Genomic DNA, 23,152 nt, shown 5'->3' with positions numbered 1-23,152 from the left:
CATAAACATTACTTACCATTAATGAGACTTTTGAGCCTGTTTGGATTTCGCCAGTCTTTCAATGTTTGGTGTTAAATTTGTTACTGAGAGCAGCAGAGAATTCTTCAAATTTGAATCAGTCATTCGCGACCTTGTTTTACTTTTGATCAATTTCATGGATGAAAATGCTTGTTCACATCTGTATGTCATTCCGAAACAACATATATAATTTTTTGCAAATTTTCTTAGTTCTAGGAAATGTTCACAGGGTAATGAACGCCAGAAATTAATCATGTCAGAAGCATTTTGATCTGAAAAAAGCTCATCAAATTTCATTTTTAATAATGAATTTGTTTTTAAATCAATAAGTTCCATTTGTATATTACTAGGCATCTCAATTATGTTTTGTTCACTAAGTAAAAATGGGTTTATAAATGTGAGCATGTAGTTTTCTTCTTTAGCCAAATCATGAAAACGACTTTCAAATGACACTTGCAATAACTTGATTTTTTCAAGATATTTGGTCCAATTGCTATCATCCACAGCACATTCATTCTGCTCTTTCAAGTATGGAAATTGACTTAAATCCTGATTTTCTAACTGAGAGATGAACAGTTTTAATTTTAAAGGGCATAGATCAGTTGGACAGTTACAGAGAAGAGCAACAAAATTACCCAAGGGCAAAAAAGGGTATTCTTACTATGAAAAAGTTCAGTTCTACAAATTGCAGTGCTTGGAGACCAGGCATGTTTCAGAAGACTGTTTGAGGTGTTTAAGGCATTAAATGGATTGGATAAACTAAATGTTGATGGCACTGTTACTCTTTATCGGATGATATAAAGGAATATAAATTTAAAATGAAAAAGGTTTGTTGCAGGATAGATGTATGAAAATTTTTTTTCAGCCAGGCGGTTAATTGATTGTTGGAACAAACTTCCATTTGGTAAGGTGGGAATGGGTAGTTTGAGTAATTTAGGAAGAATTGTTAGAGAGGATGCATAGATGAGTTTTTTTTTTTTTTTTTGCTGATGCCATATAAGCTTGCTTTTTCATATCAACATAATTTTTTCACATCTGATTAATGCTAAAACTGTTTCAGTTGCTGCATTAAATGTAGTAATGTAGTCATTTCAGAGCTCAGCAGGCATTTATAAATTATGAACATTAGTTAAATAAACAACATAAATTATATAATTTACTTGATATTTAACTTTATGTAAATCTTGCACTTCGAAAGCTTCTTCAGTGACATATCCCCAAAATTCTTTCCTTACTCTTTCATGCAGTTCTTCAGCAAAAGCCTGAATGAAAAAAAAAGAAATAAAATTCCATTAAGCTATAAATTTATATTACACAGAGCAGAACTTGCAATCATTGTTCTGTACTACAGGCTAAGAAAAAGACAGTCATTTCATAATGGTGTTGATTTTCAGAAGATAGTCTCATTTTTTCCTGATGGAAACCTAATTGAAAAAAAAAAAAAGGGGGGGGAAAAAAGTTTTTGTTAAAAACATGCACAGGGATTATAGAGAAGAGTAGGCCTGATTGCACAATAAAGTGTTAGTGGATGACAGAGGAGAATATCCAACAAGACTGCTTAGGCAAAGGGTAGGGGAGGGGAAGGGGGAATAAAGTTACAGATGCAGATGCACCCATGTGAGCACCATTGGCCATGTGCTCCGAATTGTGATCTCACACTCAGGAAAGTGCCTGCATTGATCCTACCATGATCTAGGGTTTGCATGGCAAAAGCATGCCACTCCACAAATCCTGCATTAAGTGCAAGCATGATCCTAGTCCATTGGGATTTGCATGATCTATCCTGATACGGGGTTAGTGTGGAGCTCGTCCTATCCTGTTACTGGGACAGCTGGTTCTTCTGATCGTGCAAAGCGAGCAAATGCTGCATACGACTGTTCCTCCATTAATAAGATGTGTTCCTGGTTTTTCGGGGGATCCCTGCATTTCAGTAATTACTTGTATTCATGGATCTTCATAGGATTGGCAGTGGTATGACATGTGTTCCCAGGTTTCTTCTTCACTGCAATGGCATCATGGGTCGTTTTCAATCCTGAGAGCTGTAATTTTCTAATGAAATGGTCCAAGACCAGTTAGTAAGAAGGTGATCTGCAGTCCAGGGGAAAACCAGGGAGGAGGCCTGGGGAAGGTGTTGACCGTGAGTATAAACTTATAGGTGATTCTACCTTTTTTGATGTCATTCCCTGATTCCTGCCAGAGATTTTAGAATTAGCATTAGTAGAGGCATATGATGTAAGAAAGCAAGCTTATGGTGCATCAGCCAAAAAAAAAAAAAAAAACCTTTCCATTTCACCCATCCATTCACTCCAAATGCTTGTCTAGTTCTGCCTTGAACTTATTTAAATTGTCGACCTCTGCTACGACAGATAGAAGTTTGTTCCAGCCATCAACCATTCTCTAGCTAAAGGCAAATTTCTGCACATCTATTCTACAATTGTCTTCCTTAATTTGAATTTATGTCTCCTCAGGTGAGTAATCTGAGCAAGAGGAAGAATTCCATCAGCATTGAGCTTGCCAAACCATTCAAGGCCTTATACACCTCAATCAGATCACCTTGCAGGCAGCGTTGCCAGCTCTTAATAATACTTCCCGCTAGCCGCATGCTCAAAATCCGCTATTTTTAACACTTAACCCGCCAACTTTTTAAATTTTCATTTGGGTTAAATCCTATTAATGGGCGCCATAAAAAATTTTAAGACTCTACATTATGTCCAGACAAAAACCTCCAAATTGCATATCAAATGCAGTTTATTCTGAAGAAGTCAAAAATAACAACTACCGTTTAACGGAGTTGATGAATTTATGCAGTGGCAATATTAATCACTTGATTTCTTGGTTGGCGAAAAATCACATTTTGCAAAGTACAGCTTTTGGTGAAGTTTGCAAACTTGAAATGCGGCTAACAAAAAGTAAATGTAAAACTGATATGTTTAGATGTGGTTGTAAGAAACCTTGCCGTAAAACAAAGAGTATTAGACATAAATCATTTTTTAATGATAGTACATTAGCGTTATCTCAAAATTTATTATTTCTATACTTCTGGTCGTAATATTGGTCTCAAGATCGCATTGCTCTTCATTTAAATATCAATAAAAAAAATTCATTTGCATTTTCCATTGTTATTGGAAAATGCAAAGATCTGAGGGAGATCTGCATGATATCAGTAATTGATTAAGATAGTTAACTAGGGGGATTTCAGAAAATGGAATACCTATCGAAGTTGAAATTGATGAATCAGCATTTTTCAAATGAAAATATATAATAACCCCAGGGACTCACACCTGGTGCGTTTGGGATTGGGATACGCAGGGTCCTGAGCTGGATATCATCATCTTTCTTCTCTTTCTTGGTGATTCCCTTCTACTTCTCTCTCTCCCTCTCTCTCAATAATCCAGAATTTTTTTTTTTTTTCGGCTGGTGCAGCATAAGCCTCAGGCTTCCTTGCACTGTATAGCTAATAATAAAATAATAGAGCATGACTAATACGAACATAATGGGTTTTCGGTGCATTCAAAAGAATTACCAAACGATGTTTTTTTTTAGTTCCGGTAGAAAATAGAGATAAAAAAACTCTATTATCAATTATAAGAAAGAGAATATTGTCAGGTACAAGAATCATCAGTGGTGGATGGCCTGCATATAAAGATCTCTACCGAGACATTAATTATACCCATGATGAGGTTATTCATCGCTATAATTTTGTTTCTCCAGATGATTCAATTACGACGAAGAAAAATAATCCAATGGCATTCCTTCGCGGTTTCAAAAAAAGGTGGGGCTAATTCATTAGAATTTTTTTCCCCATTTTTAGATTTGATTCAACAATTTAAAGCTATGAACCAACGGTCATATCGTTTGACCGCGAGTGTAACTACGTATTGAAATTGTTGTGGTTCCCCTCAGGGGATCCCTGAAATATATAAAACCCGAATCTTCGCTTTATAAAAAAAAACTATTAAATAAGATATCCCTACTATGTTTACGATGTATATCAATAAAATATTTCTTAATTTAAATGTTACATTGCCAAAATATATAAAATGCTAAACATATTTAAAATTTTTACATTTAAACTCATTCCGCTAAAAAAACCGCTATCCACTATTACATATTTTAATCTGCCAAACCGTAAGCAATTCCGCTAAATCTAGCAGGAAAACCACTAAATTGGCAACACTGCTTGCAGGTGCCTAGCCTCAAAGATGCTGCAATTTACAGAACTTAAGCCTTTCTTGGTAATAGTGGCATAGTGTTTTGTGAAAGGCACCACCTGTGGTTTCCCACATCTGCACCATGGTACTTTGTGAAGAAGTACAGAATCTCTGTAAAAGACAGAAAAAGTGTAATGTCTGGTTTCTGTCAGAGTAGTGTTATGTTTTGTTGTTGCGTCTCTGGCTGCTTGGCCGCAGAGCCCCTAGTGGGACCCTACGTTGCCCGCTACCACCACCACCACTGGAAGGTGAGCCAGGCTGCCCATTATACTCTGGCTGGCCTTTGCCAGGGTTGCCTGAGCTTCCTGACAAAGGCCAAGTGAAAAAAAAAAAAGGGGGGGGGATATAGAACAGGGGTACGAGTTAGAAGGAACAGAAAGAGGGAAAAGGAGGACAGACTGAAGTTGAGGAGCAGTCCACTCTTTGTGGGAGTGGGAGTTAAAGTAGCAGGGGACAGGTGCCCCTGCATGATCACCAGAGGCCAGTGGATTCTGTATCCCACACTCAGGAGTTCTCCAGAGTGCTAGCAATCCCACACCAGAATGGTGCCGGCTGATCCTACCCTATAAGGGGTTTGCAGCAGTATCCCACACTCGATGAGTGCCAGCTGTCCCGCACCAGAATGGTGCCAGTGGTGTTCGTACCCTTAAAGGATTAGCAAGTTGTCAGGGCAGTGTCCTCTAGCAGAGAAGGAGCTAACCCACGCCAGTCTGATTCAGGCCTTGGGCAGCATGATCGAATGTTGTTCTCATTTCAACAATCTTGGCTAGCCTCAGTGCGAAGATTTCCTGCGCATACACAGTTAGTGCCCTGTATGTGTTTTCATCGAGCAGCAGCGAGGACTCTTGATTATGTGGATTCCTTTGAATTGTGGTAACAAATTTGATTCTATTGTTGCCATAGGCAGGGCACTCATACATGAGATGCCCCCAGGACTCTTCTTCTCCACAATGGCACCTCGAGTCTCTTTCAATCCACATAGCTCTGAGTTTCTGACGGAAGGGGCCGTGTCCAGTGATAATAAACATCATGTGCAGACCAGGCAAGAACCAGGGAGGGGACTCTGGGTGAGTATGGTTTATAGTTTTGAGGAATCACCTCGTGATGTCTCCTTTCTGCGTGGTTTCCCAGCTCTGTTGCCATATCGCTTGTAGGTGTTGGGTGATTTTCCTCTTCTCTATCTTGGGGTCATTTTCAAGATCCAGCTGGAGATTTACTATTTCAGCTGGTGTTCCTTTCCTAAGGTGGTAATATAGGCCTCGCCTGACTACTTCTAGGTAGAGTGGCTGACAACCTGTTAGAACTTGCAAGGCAGGGGTGCTAACAGTGCGGCATGCCCTACTAATTGATAGCAGCATGAACCTTTGAATTGTATCCAGCTTCTGTTTGTTTTTTGCTAGTGTAACTTGTCTGTACCAGGTGGAGGCACCGTAGCAAACTATCGGGACATATACTGCTTTGTGCTTCAGGCCCCAGTCAGCTCTGCTCACCCTCCTGATCGTGGCGGCATACTTCCGGATTTTGGTGGCTATATATTTCAGGTGGTTATGGAAAGTAAGACCCGAGTCAATATAAATACCTAAGTATTTAACCTCTGTGTACAGTGGGATGGGAGTGAAGTTTAATTTCATCGTAGGTGGTCTTCTAATTTGTAGTCTGCCCTTGAGGAGAATGGATTTTGTTTTTTCTGCTGAGATGGTAAGGTTGTGCAAGGCTGCCCAGTTCTAGAGCTTCACCGCCGCATTTGCAATAATTTCCAAGGATGACCTAGTGTCCGCACGCACCAACAGGACAAGGTCATCCGCAAAGGCCAAGGGCTCAGCCCCCACAAGGTCCAAACCCAGGAACTCGTCCAAGACAATAGACCAGAGGAACGGCCAAGCACAGAGCCCTGCGGACATTCCCGATGGATGAATCTGGTAACTGTCTGATATTTGTTAGTAACTCATACTTTTCTGTTGGTTAGATGAGATTTCAAACTGTTATATAGATTTTTAGAAACATTTGATTGCCGAAGTCTTTCTTGGTAAGAGGACTCCTTCGTTCCCCTCACCAATCTTGTTGCCCTTCTCTGTAGTCATTCTAACGACTCTACATCCTTCCTAAAATGGCGCGCCAGCCTGTACACAATATGCAAGGTGTGGTCTGACCTTTGTCTTATACATGGAGATAATCACCTCCTTATCCCTGCTAGCAAAGTTCCTGTATATCATTGACAAAACGACATGAGCTGCTCTGGCAGCATGTGTGCACTACTCATAAAACTTCATATTTGACTGCACAATTACCCTCAGATCTTTTTCATTCTCCACTACTGCACAGTTGGAACGTTACTCTAGTGTTACCACTACCCATATGCAGCACATTGCATTTGTGAATGTTAAACTTCAGTTTCCACATCTTTGTCCATCTGCCCAACTTTTCTAGATACTGTTGCAGTTGCATACTGTCATTAACCACCCTACCAATCTTTGTATCATCTGCAAACTTGGACATTAAGCCTGTTATACCTTCATCAATATCACTGATAAATATACAAAACAACAGTAGGCCTAACACAAAAAACCTGGGGATTCCACTAATAATATTAGTCTATGAAGAGCAGTGTCCATTGATTACCACTCTCTGTCTTCTCCCACTCAACCATCCTTTTAGGTGCCTCTGTAGCCAGGAGCAGCAGTGCATATAACACACACTTCTTGATTAGACCAGGGTTTAAGCCTGTGACCACCAAATACGGAGGATGCGGAAAGGTCAGGGAATGACTACCGCATATCCTCTGAGCAATATGGCCTTAGTTGCTAATGCTCCTAAAAAAAAAACCAATCAAACCAAGCCATCCTTTTATCCATTGTAGCTACTTGCCCTTAATGCCATACTGCTCCAATTTGTACAGTAGTCTTCCATGTGCAACCATATCAAAAGCTTTCATGAAATACAAGTATATGATATCAAAATTATTTTTCGCATATAGTTCCTTCATATCCTATCAAATTTGTCAAACAAGTCTTCCCCTTAACAAGCCCATGCTGTGTCTGAACTATAACTTTGGTCTTGTCTAGATTATCCTGCAATGCTTTTTTAACCAGTGACTCCATTATTTTCCCTGGAACAGAAGTTAAACTAACAGGTCTGTAATTACTCGTATCACACTTTGATCCCCCTTTGTGAATTGGAGACACATTTGCACATTTCAAGTCCACGGGGACCTACCCTGAGTCTAAGGAATGCTGATTTAGGTGGTGATTGGAGTTACACCTCTTTTCCTGTCTGATATCACTGGCCAGAAAAGAGGCGTATCTCCAATCATCTAAATTTATGGCAGGAATCATAGAATCACATCGAAAAAGGTAGAATCATCCATAAGTCACTTTTGTGCATAGTGTTAGGATCAGGTGCCACCTGTGTATCCCACATCTGCACCATATATATGCTGTGAAGAAATACAGTGCTACTGTAAATGCCAGAAAAGTGTTCAATGTTATGTGTTGGGTTCTTTTTTTTGGTTATGTTTTTTTTTTTAGGAGCATTATCAACTAAGGCCATATTGCTCCTGGGATATGCGGTCACGGGCTCGAACCCCGGTCTAATCAAGGAATCAAGAAGCGTGTGCTAAGCACTGCTGCTCCTGCCCACCTGGCTACGGAGGCGTCGTGTTGGGTTGTTTTGTTCTAGAATTTGGCCCAAAGGTCCCCCTGGTGGGACCCCACATTGTCTGCACACACTGCTAGGAGGTAGCCAGGCTGCCCATAATTCTCTGGCTTATCTCCACCAGGGTTGCCTGAGCTTCCTGGACAGTGACAAAAAAAAGTAGTAAAGTCAGTTTCGGGAACAAAGCAGTCTAGAAAGGGAGCAAAAGTAAGAAGTATTAGGGATGTAGAGGAAGGCATCAAGAAAGATGGAGAGGACTCCATCAGGCGAGTCTGGTATAGGGAAGCAGAGTGGACCAGGGTAGTTTGCCTGGTCCTGACCATCATTTGGCAAACAGGCTAGTGGCAGAAAAAACCTTATGGCTTTTCCAGGATGCACATCAGTTCTTCTAAGCTTATATACTTCCTGGAAAGGTTTAAGTTAGGATTTCTTATCACATCATTATACACATTATACATGATGGTCTTGAAGAAAGGATCTTTCCTCTTGAATAGCTCTTGGGCAAAGTGTGTGAAGCTTTATATTCTTTGCTGCTATCAAGGAGATGCTGTTCCTAGTCCTTTGGGAGGAAGGTCAGTCTTGTAATCATTTGACTTCATTGATCTTCATTGAGGATAGTCATGCATCAGTAACCAGCTCCCCAGAGCTCCACAAAGGCAGTATGGATCCTCGGTGATGCCTAATAAATTATAAAGGAGCCCACATCAGACCACCTCCAGGTCCAGTGGGAGGGTGCTGCCAGCATCTGCAGTGTATGGGTGCTCACTGTAGAGCAGGTCCCCCATGATGGTGAGCAGGATGGATCTCTGGATGGTATCTAGGTTTTCCCTAATGGTTATGAGAGCAACTTGATGGAATCAAATGCCTGAGGTTTAGGTTATTGCCAGTAAGAAGACCACTCTATAGAAGAGCAAGAGTATGCAGTGGTCAAAAACCAGAAAAGTCAATCCCTACATGTAACTCTGCCTAAGAAGGCAGTGTAGTTTCTAATTTTAGATTGCAGGTATTGCAGATGTGATAAGGTGAGACTGGAGTCTAGCAATTTGATGAGACCGGAGACAAGGAATTTTAGCTCTGTGGTGAGTCTGATTATGGTTCCATCAGTATTGATCTGTGGGGGTCTTCTCAGATTGAGTGTTCCTTTTAAGGTGAATGGAAACTGTCCTAGCTTGGGAAATCCAGAGGTTATGCAGTTAGCCCATTCCTGAACGAGTAGTAGCACCCTGTTTGCTTGGGTCTTGAGCTGAGCCCTGGAATCAGCAGCCACGGCCAGGATCAGGTCATCTGCAAAGGCCTGGGAGGTGATGTTGCCAATGTCAGTATTAAGGAATTCGTCAAGTACAATGTTCCACAGGAGCAGCCCCAGTACAGCAGAGCCTTGGGTACAGCCCCTATGGACTAGACTGATGATCTATGGTATGGGACATTTACAGTGACACTCTGGCCGTTGAGGTAGCACTGGATGGTTCTGTAGAGATTGCCAGGTAGATTGCTCTTACATAGGCAGCTGAGGATGCTCGGCCACCAGAGTCGAATACCCCAGAAAAGTCTATGGAAACCACTAGGAAATATTTCCTGGTAGTGTTTGTAGGAGCTGTGATGAGGTTTTGCAGAGCATCAACCATGGAGCATCCCTGTTTGAAGCCACACTGGTCACTTGTGCAGTGAGCCACACTTGAACAATACTAGCAATGTGGCAGAGTACATTATCCTGCCATGATGACATTCACCATTAATGGCAGCTGTCTTCTGATCAGCCACAATGAATAAGTAGTTTTTAGCATTCAGATCGGTCTAGGAGTATGAGGGCTCCAAGAAATTACCAGGGAATGCATCCTCCATACCAAAGCACTGCTACCACCTGCCTGTTTTTGTTGGTTCAGGACACTGGAGGCTCTGCAGTTGTCACCACACCCTCCATCTACATGGCATAGCAGGAAATATGATTCATTGAAAAATGCAACATTTTTCTAGTGTCATTGGTCCAATGATGGCATCGGAATGCCATCATCAAACTTTAGGCATCCTTTAGGTGTCTTTGGTAATGGAGCCATTTCCGGTTCTAATACGCATGAAGAGAGCACCGCCCATGCACCGGTCGAACCACGTGTGGAAGTGCTGTGAGCCTGCTATTTAAGGATGTGTTGTGTAAGTTTTTAACTTACTGTTGAGAAAGGAAGCGGATGCTTCCGAAAGCTACAGTCTAGTTTTAGCGCTTTTATCCTATATTTTAATTGTTTTATATATTTATTTTTATCTATTTTAAGTTTTGTATTTATTGTAAATAGATTGTTTGTACTATATTTTATTTTACAGTATTAAAAATTTTTAAATTTTCTTAATTCAATTTAAACGGTTGGTGTATGAGTTTATTATTGTGATATGAGTTTTCCCAATGTCAGAGGCCTGTTTCAAGATACTGTTGGGCAAATGATGGGTGAATGTTAGATATTACTGTCCATTGTTCATGTGCCCAAATATGTCCAAAAAAAAATGCATGTATTGTCTGCATGTATATGATAAATTGGCATGAATGCATTGTGTCTTTGTGGATGGCCAGGTGCCCTATAACGGGTGCTTCAGAGTTGTCAAAAGCAATAAAGTAAAACACTTAATTTGTTCATACAGTAATGCTAGCCGTATTGTAAAAAAATTAAGTGAATGTGAACTGATGTGGCTTTTTTAGCTTACAGGCACATGGTGCCATTCGGAGCATGAGATAAAGAATTTAATTTCAGTAAATACTGTGTGTTAAGGAGACAGGAGGAAGGATAGAAGGGTGGGAGATTGATTCTTCTGATCAAAAATTACAATGCGATTTTTACCTCCAAGAACTTAAATGTTCTTGGAGGTAACAAACTTGTTAAAAACCTGTTTTTAACAAGTTTGTATGCATACATTTCAAAAATCACATGATAGTTTCACATCATGTCACAGTTATTAAATATATAGGGAGTTACGCTTTATCAAAAAAAAAAAAAAAAAGAAAAAAAAGCCAATTTCACATAATCTAGCCAGTAATATATGACATACTGATTTATTTTAACAGATATAAGCTAATTCTCTTAATTTTAGCAGTCGATTTTGGCCTCAAGTTTTCTTGTGATAAACATAATCAAACTTCTACCTATAGGTTCAAATTCTGATGCAACAAACCTTGGGCTGTGCCAAGGTTTTCCAAGTATTAACTGACTGTGACATGTTCTCAGGGCTGTAAATCTATCCTCCAAACATAAATAGCCCTTGAGCGTAGGGACTGTTAACATTAAACATTGGTACCTCTTTTGATGTAGTGTGATAGAGACTTTTTATGGTGATTTTTGGAATCAGCACGTTTATTTCCTCCAGAATCACATATATTCATTGTGGAGGTATGACAAAAAGTGTTTTTTGTTGGCTAGTGTTATCAAAAGGTAACAAGGGACCTTCTCTGAGTCAGATCAAGGTAATGCAATGTTGAGTGAGTGTGGTGTGAAATGACTTGCCGTGAAGGGATGATGACAGTAGAGGGATATCATAGACCAAATGACTCTGAGAAGTATGACAACAATCACTTTAGGGAATTTGAATAGACTACAAGTATAAATGTCTCATTATGGGTAACTTCAACATATCTGTTACAGAATGGAATATGTGAATCAGAAATTCATTAGGTTTTTGAACAAATTGAATGCTTGATACTTATCCAGGTAGATCTAAGATAGTAAAGGTACAGGTTCCCCCTGCTTTATGCAGCTTCAGTCTGTGTAAACTTACTTTTATGCAAGTGACCCTTTCTTCCAAGTATCCTCTTTATGCAAAAAAAAAAAATTCATTTTTATGTGATCTGTTAAAATATGCTATCATTTTTATCCCTTTCACCCGCTTTTAAGAAGCATTTATTCCTCAAAGTGCCCTATAGTTTTTCCGCGGACAGTATAACTAAAATAGCGTCACTCCACATCGGAATTAGTTGCGTTTCACTTTCGTTTTCGCACGCCCTAGGGGATGTGGTCGTTGAAACATTATACCTCCATTGGGTGTTCGGTCAATTAGTGACGTCAGGTCCCTCTCCCGATAGCAGGCAGGCAAGCAGCAAACATGTAATTGCCCCAAGAACGATGAGGAGAGAATGCGACTTTTGTCGGAGAAAGGTGATAAACAGAACAAGAGACATGATATCTTACGCAATCGAATCCGATAAACATTGACTGTCATTTCAAAATTCCACACGTAAAAGTGTATTGATTTATGTTCGATGACCGTGATTATAAAACAAAAGAAACTGCCCAGCACAAATATGAGATTTCCCTTCTACATATAACATATCATCTTTAGTAGTGTCAAATCCCAAAAGTTGACAGTCCCCAAGTGTAATTCTTTGCCCCACATAATTAACCCGTGAGATCAGAACAGGTCATGGGAAACTTAGGAAGGGTGAGGCAGGGATATATATATGAAAAGGGGATAGAAAATGCGGGGAGTCTTTGGGTAGTTGTGTGAAGGATTCGGAGTTGTAAGACCTGCTGTGGCTAGATTTTGGAGTGTTCAGAGTTGTAAAAAGAGATTTGGAGGTCGCTGATTGGATTCAAGAGTTTTACGGAGTTTGAAGAGTTTTCTAGAAGCCGAGTGTAGTCAACAAAGCTGTGAAGAGCGCCAGAATAAGAAAACCGAAGAAGGTCGAAGATCGTGTCAATTGAACAAGTATCCCCAAAACTGTATTTATGGAGCGGAGAGCCATAGCCAGAAGTGCAGAAGGAGAACGACGATTTGTTGGTAAGTTGATTAGCCTTTTTTAGAACAAACCAAACTTGACCACTCAAAGTTAATCCTACTCCCCCCCCCCTTTTAATTTATCCATACCCACTGATCTCTCTTCTCATAGATACATTCTGACAATTGTTTATCTACTTTTAGTAATTAGAATTTAACAGGTAATGAGACTTAATGACCTAGTTGTCAAAAATACTAACTGTAATTGTTTAATTGACATACTTCCCTATTCTAGCAGTAGAATAGTTGTACACCAGCCATTGTGAATACTCGTGAGAGTAATGGTGGAAGTGCCAACACAAAGAACACTGTAAAATTGTAATACTAGTAGCAGCAAAATTATACCTGCTATGCAGTTAGTTTCCAAACAATCAATTGCCAATTATACTAAAACTTTGACCGGTTCTTTTGTAACTATTTGTATGACTTATATGTGTAATAAACCTTGTTTTGTTGATCATTTTGCCTAGTGACATTTCTCTGCTACACATAATTCACTGAGTAGACCATTGATTTTGAACCATAGTTAAGCGGCGCTCAAAGATCCAATTACAAAGAAAGGTTTTTGAGTGAAATCACAGTGCAATCTTCAATGCTGCGAGCTTGCTCTCCGTGTCAATCTGAGTGAGTCTTGAGGGTGCAAGATTTTGTCCTAATCCAAACTACTGGACTATCATATAAAACCCAGGTTTCCTTGATACACATATTAGCATGCGTTCTTACCGGCAGTTGTATAATTCACAGAGAGCTTCGATTGACGGCAAGATTGAACCAACAGCACATGGGTAAGCTCATACGTTATAGCAGAAAGAGCCTGCAGAACAGATCTGTGGTAGTATATTCTCACGAAATGCCCAGGAGCCTGCCAAGATGCACTGCACACAATAGACATGCTTCTTCCTACCAAAGCTGCCTAAACACATAGCTCTACTTTCATTTCATTATGGAGTCAAAATGGCCATCAACATCTCCTCCAACCTTTGCACCACAAATGAAAAGAAAAAGGACCTCCTTAGCATTGGAAACAAAGTTGGAAATATTATGCTGTGCTGATGCTGGTGAAGGATCCTTAGCCTGGGGCGGGCTTTCAACAAGGTGAGTCTATTGCATGTAACATAAAGAAGAAGAATGCTGATAAAATGCATAGTAATGTGATGCATTCTGCCTCTCTCTCTCTCTCTCTCTCTCTCTCTCTCTGTGTGTGTGTGCCAAGGCAACCACATGGGTTAGAAAACCACTTATGGAAAAGATGGAGAAAATGCTCTTGCTATACATTGAGCATGAGGCAAAGGAGGAAATATGCTTGAGTAACCTAGTGCTTAGGAATAAAGCTCTCAAGATTTATGAGTATCATAAAGATGAAGCTGCTTCTTGTTTAACACTCACCTAACTCCCATCCTCTGAAAGGGTTGAACAGTAATATGTTACCAGCCAACTGGATGTCAAATAAAAGAGCTTGGATAACTGGACAAGTCTTTGAAGACCAGTTCATTAAATGTTTTGCTGTGGAAGCTGAGCATTACTGTTGTAATGATAACCTTGCCGTCGAAGTTCTGTTTATTTTGGTAATACTTCCAGGCATACAACATACCTTGACAACATCAATCCCAATATTCATGTGTTGTTTTTATCCCCCCACAATACAATATTCAACCACTTCATATTTTATCTAACCACTTCACCTATCAAACTTCAAGATATACTACTTACATAAGACAATGAGCAGGTACTTAATGCAACAGATGTCATTGACAACCCTGTAAGTAAGCCTGCTGTACCTGACTGGTAGAAAAGTTAAAACACCCAGGGGACAATTGACAACATCCAGGCATCATGGGAAGAGAAGCAGTCAACTTTGAATGCTTCCTGGAAGTCTCTATAGGCTGATTGTGTGAATGATTTTAAAGGTTTTCCTAAATTCACTGCTGTGTATGTGACATTGTGGAGATTGGAAGGAAAGTGGGTGGTGGGGGGATTCTCTGATATAGAAGTAGGAGACATAACAGACGTCATCATGAAGAAGAGCTGAAGGTGGATGATCTAATAGAAATGACTCAGTAAAATAAAGACTATGATGAAGATGAACAGAATGGAGTTCAAAGAGTGAAGGGTTTGACTATGAAGCAATGGTCTGCATTCTTCTCTCAAGTTGAACTGGACTCACTTGTACAGGAAATAATAGATGCAGACCCTAGTTATGAAGACTGCCTTTTAAACATGGTCTTGATAACTTCCTGATGCCTTACAAGGAATCGTATGCAAAGAAACAGAGACTAGCTTGGCAAACCAGTATTATGCAGTTCCTCATGGACTTCATCTCCACCTCCAGCTCACTATGATGAGCCAGTTGCATTATCACCTCCAATGTCATGTAACCCACCAGAGATTTTTCCACTTGATGTAATCCTGTCTCATTTTCCCAATTCAAATTCAAACCGAGATGACCCTGCATCACTGAATATAGGTTATATTCCATCATCAGCACCTACATATCATTCCCATGAGCCTTACTGCCTGTCTATTTTGGTGAGTGATTTATTTTTAATTAAAATAATGTCCCAAAAAAACTTTATGTTAAGCTTAGTGTTAATTCTTAATGTATACCAGCAGCTTTTTTTGAGATGGTACGCAATGGTACGGCATACTAGCACCTTTATTAACAGTGATGTGTATCATCTGGATGCAGTACGCTTCGAAATTTGTAATATTCCTAAATTTTTTCACATGTTTAGATACTATTTAAATTATGCTTAAAGTTATTTAACTAAATTTGCATTTTTCACTGTCTATTGTTAAGATATGTTCTATATAAAACTTTGTAATCATTTTTAGAATTCTAAATTACTCAGTCGGAATTCTGTTTAACGAACTCCTTTTATAGCAATTTTTTTTTTTAATTCCCCTTAGAAATTACATTTAAAATAGTTTCTGTTGAGCGAAGAAAATTTTCATATAACGAATGGAGAGACTTAACTGGGCATGCACTGTTCGCACTTCTGGCTTCAGGCACAGGAAATTAGTCCTGCTGCTAAGCAAGAATTGAGAAAGCTAAAAGGATTACCATTCTACAACTTATGGGTACCTGGTAAAACCGATCCGACCACTGTCCCACATATGGAGAAGTTGCACTAGTCAACAGTGAGCAGATCAAGGGGTATTCCCAATGGGCTCTGGTTCACCTTCTACTGCAGTGGTGTCCAACTTATTCCCGTACACGGGTCATATTCAAAGTTAGATTTTTTTGGGGCCACAATAAGTGATTCGAGAAAAATTAATGCGTTACATTTTCCATATCTTGTTAAATTAGCATTAGCAGAGGCATTTGATGCAAGAAAGCAAGCTTATGCAGCATCAGCCAAAAAAATAAAATAAAATAAAATAAATAAAAAATAATCACTTCCACTTCACCCCTCTGTTCTTTCGAAATACCTGTCCAGCTCAGCCTTAAACTTATTTAGGCTATCAACTTCCACGACAAGGGATGGAAGTCTGTTCAACCACCCGCTGGCTAAAGGCAAATTTCCGCACGTCTATCCTACATCTGTCGTTCCTCAAATTGAATTTATGCCCTCTCAGGTGATTACTCTGAGCAAGAGGAAGAATCCCATCAGCATTGAGCATGCTCAAACCATTCAAGGCTTTATACACCTCTATCAGATCACCTCGCTGGTGCCTACAAATTACAGTGTCTGGAGACACTGTAATTTGCAAAACGTAAGCCTTTCTTTGTAAGAGCACCCCTTTGTTCCATTCACTAATCTTGTTGCCCTTCTCTGTACTCGTTCCAGCAGCTCTACATCCTTCTTGAAATGAGGCTCCAGACCTGTATACAGTACTCTAGGTGTGGCCTGACCATTGCCTTATACAAGGGAATAATCACCTCCTTATCCCTGCTAGAAAAATTCCTATATATCATCGACAATACACCATGAGCTACTCTTGCAGCCCGTCTGCACTGCTCAGAGAACTTCATATCTGCCTGCACAACCACCCCCAGGTCCCTTTCATTCTCTACCACTGTCAGTGTAGTACCACAGAGTTGATATGTTGCTCTGGGGTTGCTGTTTCCCATATGTAGTACTTTACATTTTTCAATGTTAAACTTCATTTGCCATCTCTCAGCCCATCTGCTCAACCTTTCCAGATCCTGTTGCAGCAGCATAGTGTCAGTAGTGTCCTTGACAACCCTGCCAACCTTTGTATCGTCTGCAAACTTGGACATTAAGCTTGATATACCATCATCAATATCATTTATAAATACAGAAAACAATAATGGACCCAATACTGAACCCTGAGGGTCTCCATTAATAACATTAGTCCACAATGAGCAGTGTCCATTAATTACCATTCTCTGTCTTCTCCCCCTCAACCACCCCTTTATCCATAGCAGCAATTTGCCTCCAATGCCACACTGCTCCAATTTGTGCAGCAGTCTTCCATGTGGAACAGTATCAAAAGCCTTTCTAAGATCCAAGTATATAATATCAAAGTTATTCCATGCATCCAGTTCTTTTGTGACTGCATCATAGTATCCAATCAGATTGGTCTGGCAAGACATCCCCTTAACAAAACCATGCTGTGTCCGAGTTCCTGTTTTCATGTTACCATTTTTTATTTTCAAGCTATATATAAAAAATGCAAATTCCCAATACTTTTTTATGTGTAACAAATCTATGTCACTAATTTATTTTTTAGATTTTATTAAAATTATAAAAATATGACTTTCTTTTGTTTTTCAAAAAAATACCTTACTTTTGCTTTTAAATTCTCACTTTAGAAAATTTACAACCTGAATGGATCACTGCTTAAGATGAATATAAGGTGAATATTAAGGTGAATAAATAAAAATAATAATATACCTGAAATTGAAAATATTCGAAAATTTTATTAAGTACAACAAATGCACTCAGAGAATTTGATGAACGCTCTGAGTGTGATACCAATTTCCTCTAGTGAATGTGAATGAGAATTTTCACAAATGAATCTGATCGTCAGCCCAACCAGAGCGTGTCGTTGATGACAAAAACAATTTCTTCACTACTATTTCTTAAAATTGTAGGCCCACCGGTGACACACTTCGATCCAGCAAATATGTCGATTCGTGACTGCTTCGGAAGTGTCATTCATCAACAGACACAAACAGTAAGAAAAGAAGTTGGCATAGTGTGTTTGATGAGAATTCAATAAAAATTTGGAATATTCTATAAAAAAAATTTTTTTTACTAATTTTTACTTATTATTTATTTTTTACACATTTTACTTAATTTTTTATATATCTGAATAATAAATTTATGCTTAATAAACTGTGTGTTAATATACTGAATTTGTTGTTCTTATTCCAAAAACATTACTACTAAAGTAACATTATCAGGAAATACTTTTTTAAAGTACTGTACTTTTCATGTCCTTTTAAATTTCAATTTTTCCTGATAGCAAAGAATGAGTACCAGCACCTATTTTTTTACAAAAAAAGCACTGTATATCAGCATGTATTTATATGATTAAAATGCATTTGGGATGCTACAACTAAAACCGTCCCACATAACCCCTTTTTTTAAACTGATTTTAAGTTACAGCTTTATGTGATTTCCCTTTATGCACGGTTTTTGCAAAATGTAACTCTTGCATAAAATGTGGGATGCATGTACTTTAATATCCTAAATCTATTCTCACTAAGGAGCCTAACTGTATCAAAAACTTTACATTGGGGAAACTAATAGCAGGCAGTGACTACAATACCATAAAATGGGCTTTATCTAAAAAAAACTTATGTGATCAAAGGTAAAGGCAAGGGCCTCAAGGATATTTCTTGGGATTGATTAATTGGAGAGGCTACTACATGCTATCATATACAAATATACTATGGGAAATATTCAAGAGTGCAAATGTATTTGTGTCAAATTTGCCTCGAAGCATAAATGTATTTGTGTCAGTGGTTGAGACATAGGTGCAAAATGGACAGTGAGTGAAATTAAGAGTTTAACTGTGCAAAAGAAACAAGCATGGACAATGACAGACAATTATGTAATTTTCTTAGGTGGTATGGAAAGCCTAGTAGCTTCCAAGATTAATTCCTTGAATGCTTGAGACTCTCTGATTTACTGGCCCACTCTACTTCCCTGTACAGTATCTTATTATACTCATCAGAGTCATTAGGCCTATAGCACACTCCTACTCTCAATTTTGATCTCCCAATGCTTATGTCACACCAAACTGACTCGACACTGCACTGTCCAGCGATGTCCACTGGCTTCACTTCCTTGGATTTTATGTATTTCTTAACTAATAGCATAACCCCTCCTCCCTTCCTATCCAGTCTATCCTTTCTGTAGACATTGTACTCCCCAAATTCCAGTTCTGCATTCCTTATATCTGTGTGACACCACGTCTCTGATATCCCAACAATATCTGCCTTTGATGTTTTGAGCAATACCTCAAATTCATCAAATTTATTTACTAAACTCCTAGCATTGGTATACACGCAAGTATACATGCACCTATTTCTATTCTCAGCTACCCTAACACAACCCATGTGTTTACTTGTACCGCAATGACTCCCGGCAGTCTCTGAAATATCCTGCATCTTGTTTTTCAGGCTTCTGCTCATTCCAATAGAAGCAGTGAAATATGCTTCCCGTTTAGAATTTGCTGTGGGTAATGTCATCAGTTGGTCCCACTGTACAGAATTTAAAAACTGTCTGGGACCTTGTAGTTGCCTTTATGAAAACAAAAACCCTTCCCTTTACCACTAATAGTAGTTACTTCTTTAAGTAAATCTCACATTAATACACTCAATGTGGTCAATGCCACAAAGAGGTTCCTTTATCCGCAGATTCTTAATGCATGAATAATCACTGCTGATAATCAGATTAAGCGTTTTACTCCCCTGGTTGCCTATCGAACATGCTGCTGTAGAAAACAATCATCCAATAAATCCACAAAAGTCTTGCTAGTGTGTGAGTGACCAACCCACAAGTTCCAGTCAATATATGGGAAGTTAAAATCCCTATTATAAGACATTCTGATTTACTGGCCCACCCTATTTCTCTCTATAGTTCATTGTACTCATCAGAGTCATTAGGCTTATAACACATTCCTACCCTCATTTTTGCTTTCACAGTGCTTATGTTACCCCAAGCTGACTGAACATTGCACTGTCCACCCATTTCAAATGAATGCACTGCCTTAGATTTTGTGTGTTTCTTAATTAACAGCGTGTTTCTTAATTATCCTTTTTGTATACATTGTATTTCCAAAATTCCAATTCTGCATTCCTTATATCTGTGTGAACCACGTCTCTGACATCACAACAATGTCCTCCTTTACTGTCTTGACTGGCACTTCAAATTCATCAAATTATTTACTATACTCCTAGCATTGGTGTACATGCAAGTATATAAGCAGTTCTCGCTTTGAGTTTTCATTTTATGAGTTCCTGAGTTTACGAGTTTTTTTTTTTTTCAAAGTATGAAATATCAACAAAATAAAAAATATGAACATAAAAATGAATGTTAAACATTCATGAATACAACATTTAAAACCATGCGCATAGCTATACAATACAGTGTACCCAGCTTTACGATATTAATCTGTTCCAGAGACACCATCATATCGTGAAAATATCATAATGTGAACCCAATAACATATTGTTTTTTGGCAATTCGTTCCACAACCTCGGAAGTTGAAATTTTCGCTATATAAAACTCGTTTTTATAGTGCAAATTGTATTAGTTACCAATTCAAATCAATAAAATGCACTGCACTTTCATCGTTACCATATAAGTTCTGTTATAAGAACCAATTTTGAACGCCTTTGTTACATTTTTCTAAAGCACATTTCTGGAGGTCACAACCATAAAACAATGAAAACAATTTGCACTTTTCGGTTTATTGTGCTTTTCTGTTACTGCAAGCAATTATAAACGGGTAGTAAACTCGATGTTATTGCATTTGTGAAAATACCGATAGCTGGAATAGTGTGGTTTTTTGCGTTATTATGGTGAAATGTGTTTCCCCTTTACTGAAATCTTCGATCATATAAAAAACATAAATAAATTTTCAGAATCTTCTCTTCATTCCTTTTTTTTTTTTAAAGCTTCGTAAACTTGTTACTCTGCGGAAATCGTGTTAGTTGCAATTTGTGCATTCTGTTAAAAAATGCTTGTGCATCTATTGAAATTTATAAAGAAAATAGAAGATTATCTTGGAAATAAATAATGAGTGCCGAGCCAATAATAAGTGATCAACGAGTGTGCATTTAGTCAATGATGAAGAATAAACATTCTTTAAAATTTGTAAGTCATAAATAATTTCTTTATTATTATAATTTGCTTGATTTTACAAGCTACATTTCAATTTCTTTGGATAAATCAATCATTGTTTAAACATAAATTAATTAGCTAACTAATTTCATTGTTGAGAACATAACCCCTATTTTTAACATTGTCTATGGGATTTAATTCCCACTTTACGAGTTTTCGCTTTACAAGCGTGCGCTAGGAACGAATTAACTCGTAAAGTCGAGAACTACTTGTACTTGCAAGTAATTCTGCCTTGTATGAGTATTACAAGAGATACGTAACAAAGACACTCAAGGAGTTTTTGTTAAAAATAAAGGTGTCCCTTGCTTTATAGCTGTCTCCTACTATTCTAAAGAGGTGCATTGTGTTACAAAAAAAAAAAAAAAAAAAAAGGTATATTCTTTATTTTTAGCATATAAAAAAACTAGAAGTAATTAATATGAATTTCCTGTCTGCTATTTGAATAGCTGTTTAGTCAGCTCATAAAGTTAGCTGTCAAATCATAATTTCATAAACTTAGCTCATAGGAAAAACCAAGAAACTTGAAATTCCCTACCTCTGCTAGTCGATCTGCCAAGGATTTCACTATGATAGCATTATAGTCATCCAACTTCTTCTCATATCTACAAAAATGAGTAAATCATCCATTGTAAAATATGTGTGTAAGCCATGTTGTATGTAATCACTAATTCTAAAATCTAGAGTAGTGTTTTGTTCAAGTTGCCTTTATTCACAAAGTACAAAAAAGTTTTTACAAGAAATATTTAGGTGTACAGGTTCTATTCCATATTTTAAGAATGGAATTTGTGTGCTTAAAGAAATGGAATTACTCTAAGAGAAATTTACTAGATTAAGCAAAAAGCAATAAATAAAGTAGACTCCTGATTATCTGGAGTGGTTGGGAGATAAATTTCCCAGTAATCAAATTGATGGATAAGATTAGTTCTGCAAACTGAGAGAAAAAAACTCATAAATAATAAAAGTAAATTTATTTATATACATACTGTATTCATATTGGTAAAAGTATACTATAACATAAGGTTTTTCAATATAAATTTAATAGGATAATATTATTTTTACGAAAAAGGAAAACAACGAAGTTTCTGTTTTCCTTGGTTTGCCTACTGGTTAACGGTAATATGCAAATTTCAAAGCATCATTTTGTTAACAAGAGGAATATCTCTTTATTTTTCACATATTCTCAAATAGAGACTCATTAAAGTTGACACTTTTAGCTCCTTTTTCTTGAGATGAAGTTTTGTTTAATAGAAAAAAAAACAAACAATCCTTTTACATTTCAACATGCTAGATGCACATGGATCTACAATGAGAGATTACACAAGAAATTAGCCCTGGCATTTAAAGTAAACTGACCCAGCAATGGCGAATGAATAGTGTGACCTTGGTATGGATAATATAATTAGAGTTTTCTTAATTACAAGTAATGATAATTAAAAATATATATTTGAAACAGCTTCTAAAATAATGCATCTCTTTCTCTGCCTGCATTAACTTTTGTAGTCAACTATCAGTGGATGTTGTGGTCTCTCCAGTGACAGTGATAGCACTCTGGCACATGCTCTTTAGAAATGTTTATAACTGTCTTTGTAATAATTTAGTCAACCTAAAGTAACTAACCAATATTGTTTTTAATTGGATAAAGTGACTGAAGAAAGTCATGCAAATGTACATACCTCTGCAGCAATGAAAATGGAAAAAGGAAATCAGGTTTTAAACTTCAAAATTAGGAAAGGAAATGTCTAGCAAAATTTGGAACAAGTGTGGTTTTTGTTCTTAATTTTAAAATCTTGAATTAAAAAGAACGATTTGTTCACGATACAGAATAAGAAGTAAGACAGGATAAAAAAAACAACAATATTTCATATTAAAAAATACTGTGTTGGTACAGATATAGTATTAGAATTTGCAAATTTATGCAAGGAAGCAAGCTTATGTAACAGAAGCCAAAAATAAAATAAATTAAATTAAAAATAACCAATCTCACTTTATTTACCTGTTTCTTTCAGGTATATATTCAATCCCTCCTTAAATTTAGGCAAACTTCCAAATTGCAGAAGCAGGCAATAGCCAATCACTCTTTGATTAATGGAAAATTTGAGAGTATCACATTCATAATTATCTCCTCTCAATTTAAATTTATGCTCTCTTGCATTTAACATGACTAAGTTTAAAATCCCTCAGCACAACCTGACTGATGGA

The 23,152-nt window shown here is 37.8% G+C and overlaps 1 protein-coding gene across 1 annotated transcript in view; it reads right to left on the bottom strand.

The window, feature by feature from the left end:
• Window positions 1–23,152, bottom strand: part of LOC150088367 (methionine synthase-like) — a 668,558-nt gene that overhangs the window by 50,490 nt on the left and 594,916 nt on the right. Inside the window, 2 exon segments of the mRNA XM_090370745.1 lie at window positions 1,179–1,280; window positions 21,489–21,555. Of these exon segments, the coding sequence (XP_090226871.1) occupies window positions 1,179–1,280; window positions 21,489–21,555 (169 nt within the window).

This window comes from Mastigoproctus giganteus, chromosome 3 (genome assembly GCF_048544385.1).
Source record: "Mastigoproctus giganteus isolate SK-2022 chromosome 3, ASM4854438v1, whole genome shotgun sequence".
Classification (NCBI taxonomy): Eukaryota; Metazoa; Arthropoda; class Arachnida; order Uropygi; family Thelyphonidae; genus Mastigoproctus; species Mastigoproctus giganteus.
Note: the sequence above shows the minus strand (reverse complement) of the source record. Positions and strands in the feature narration are given on the sequence as shown.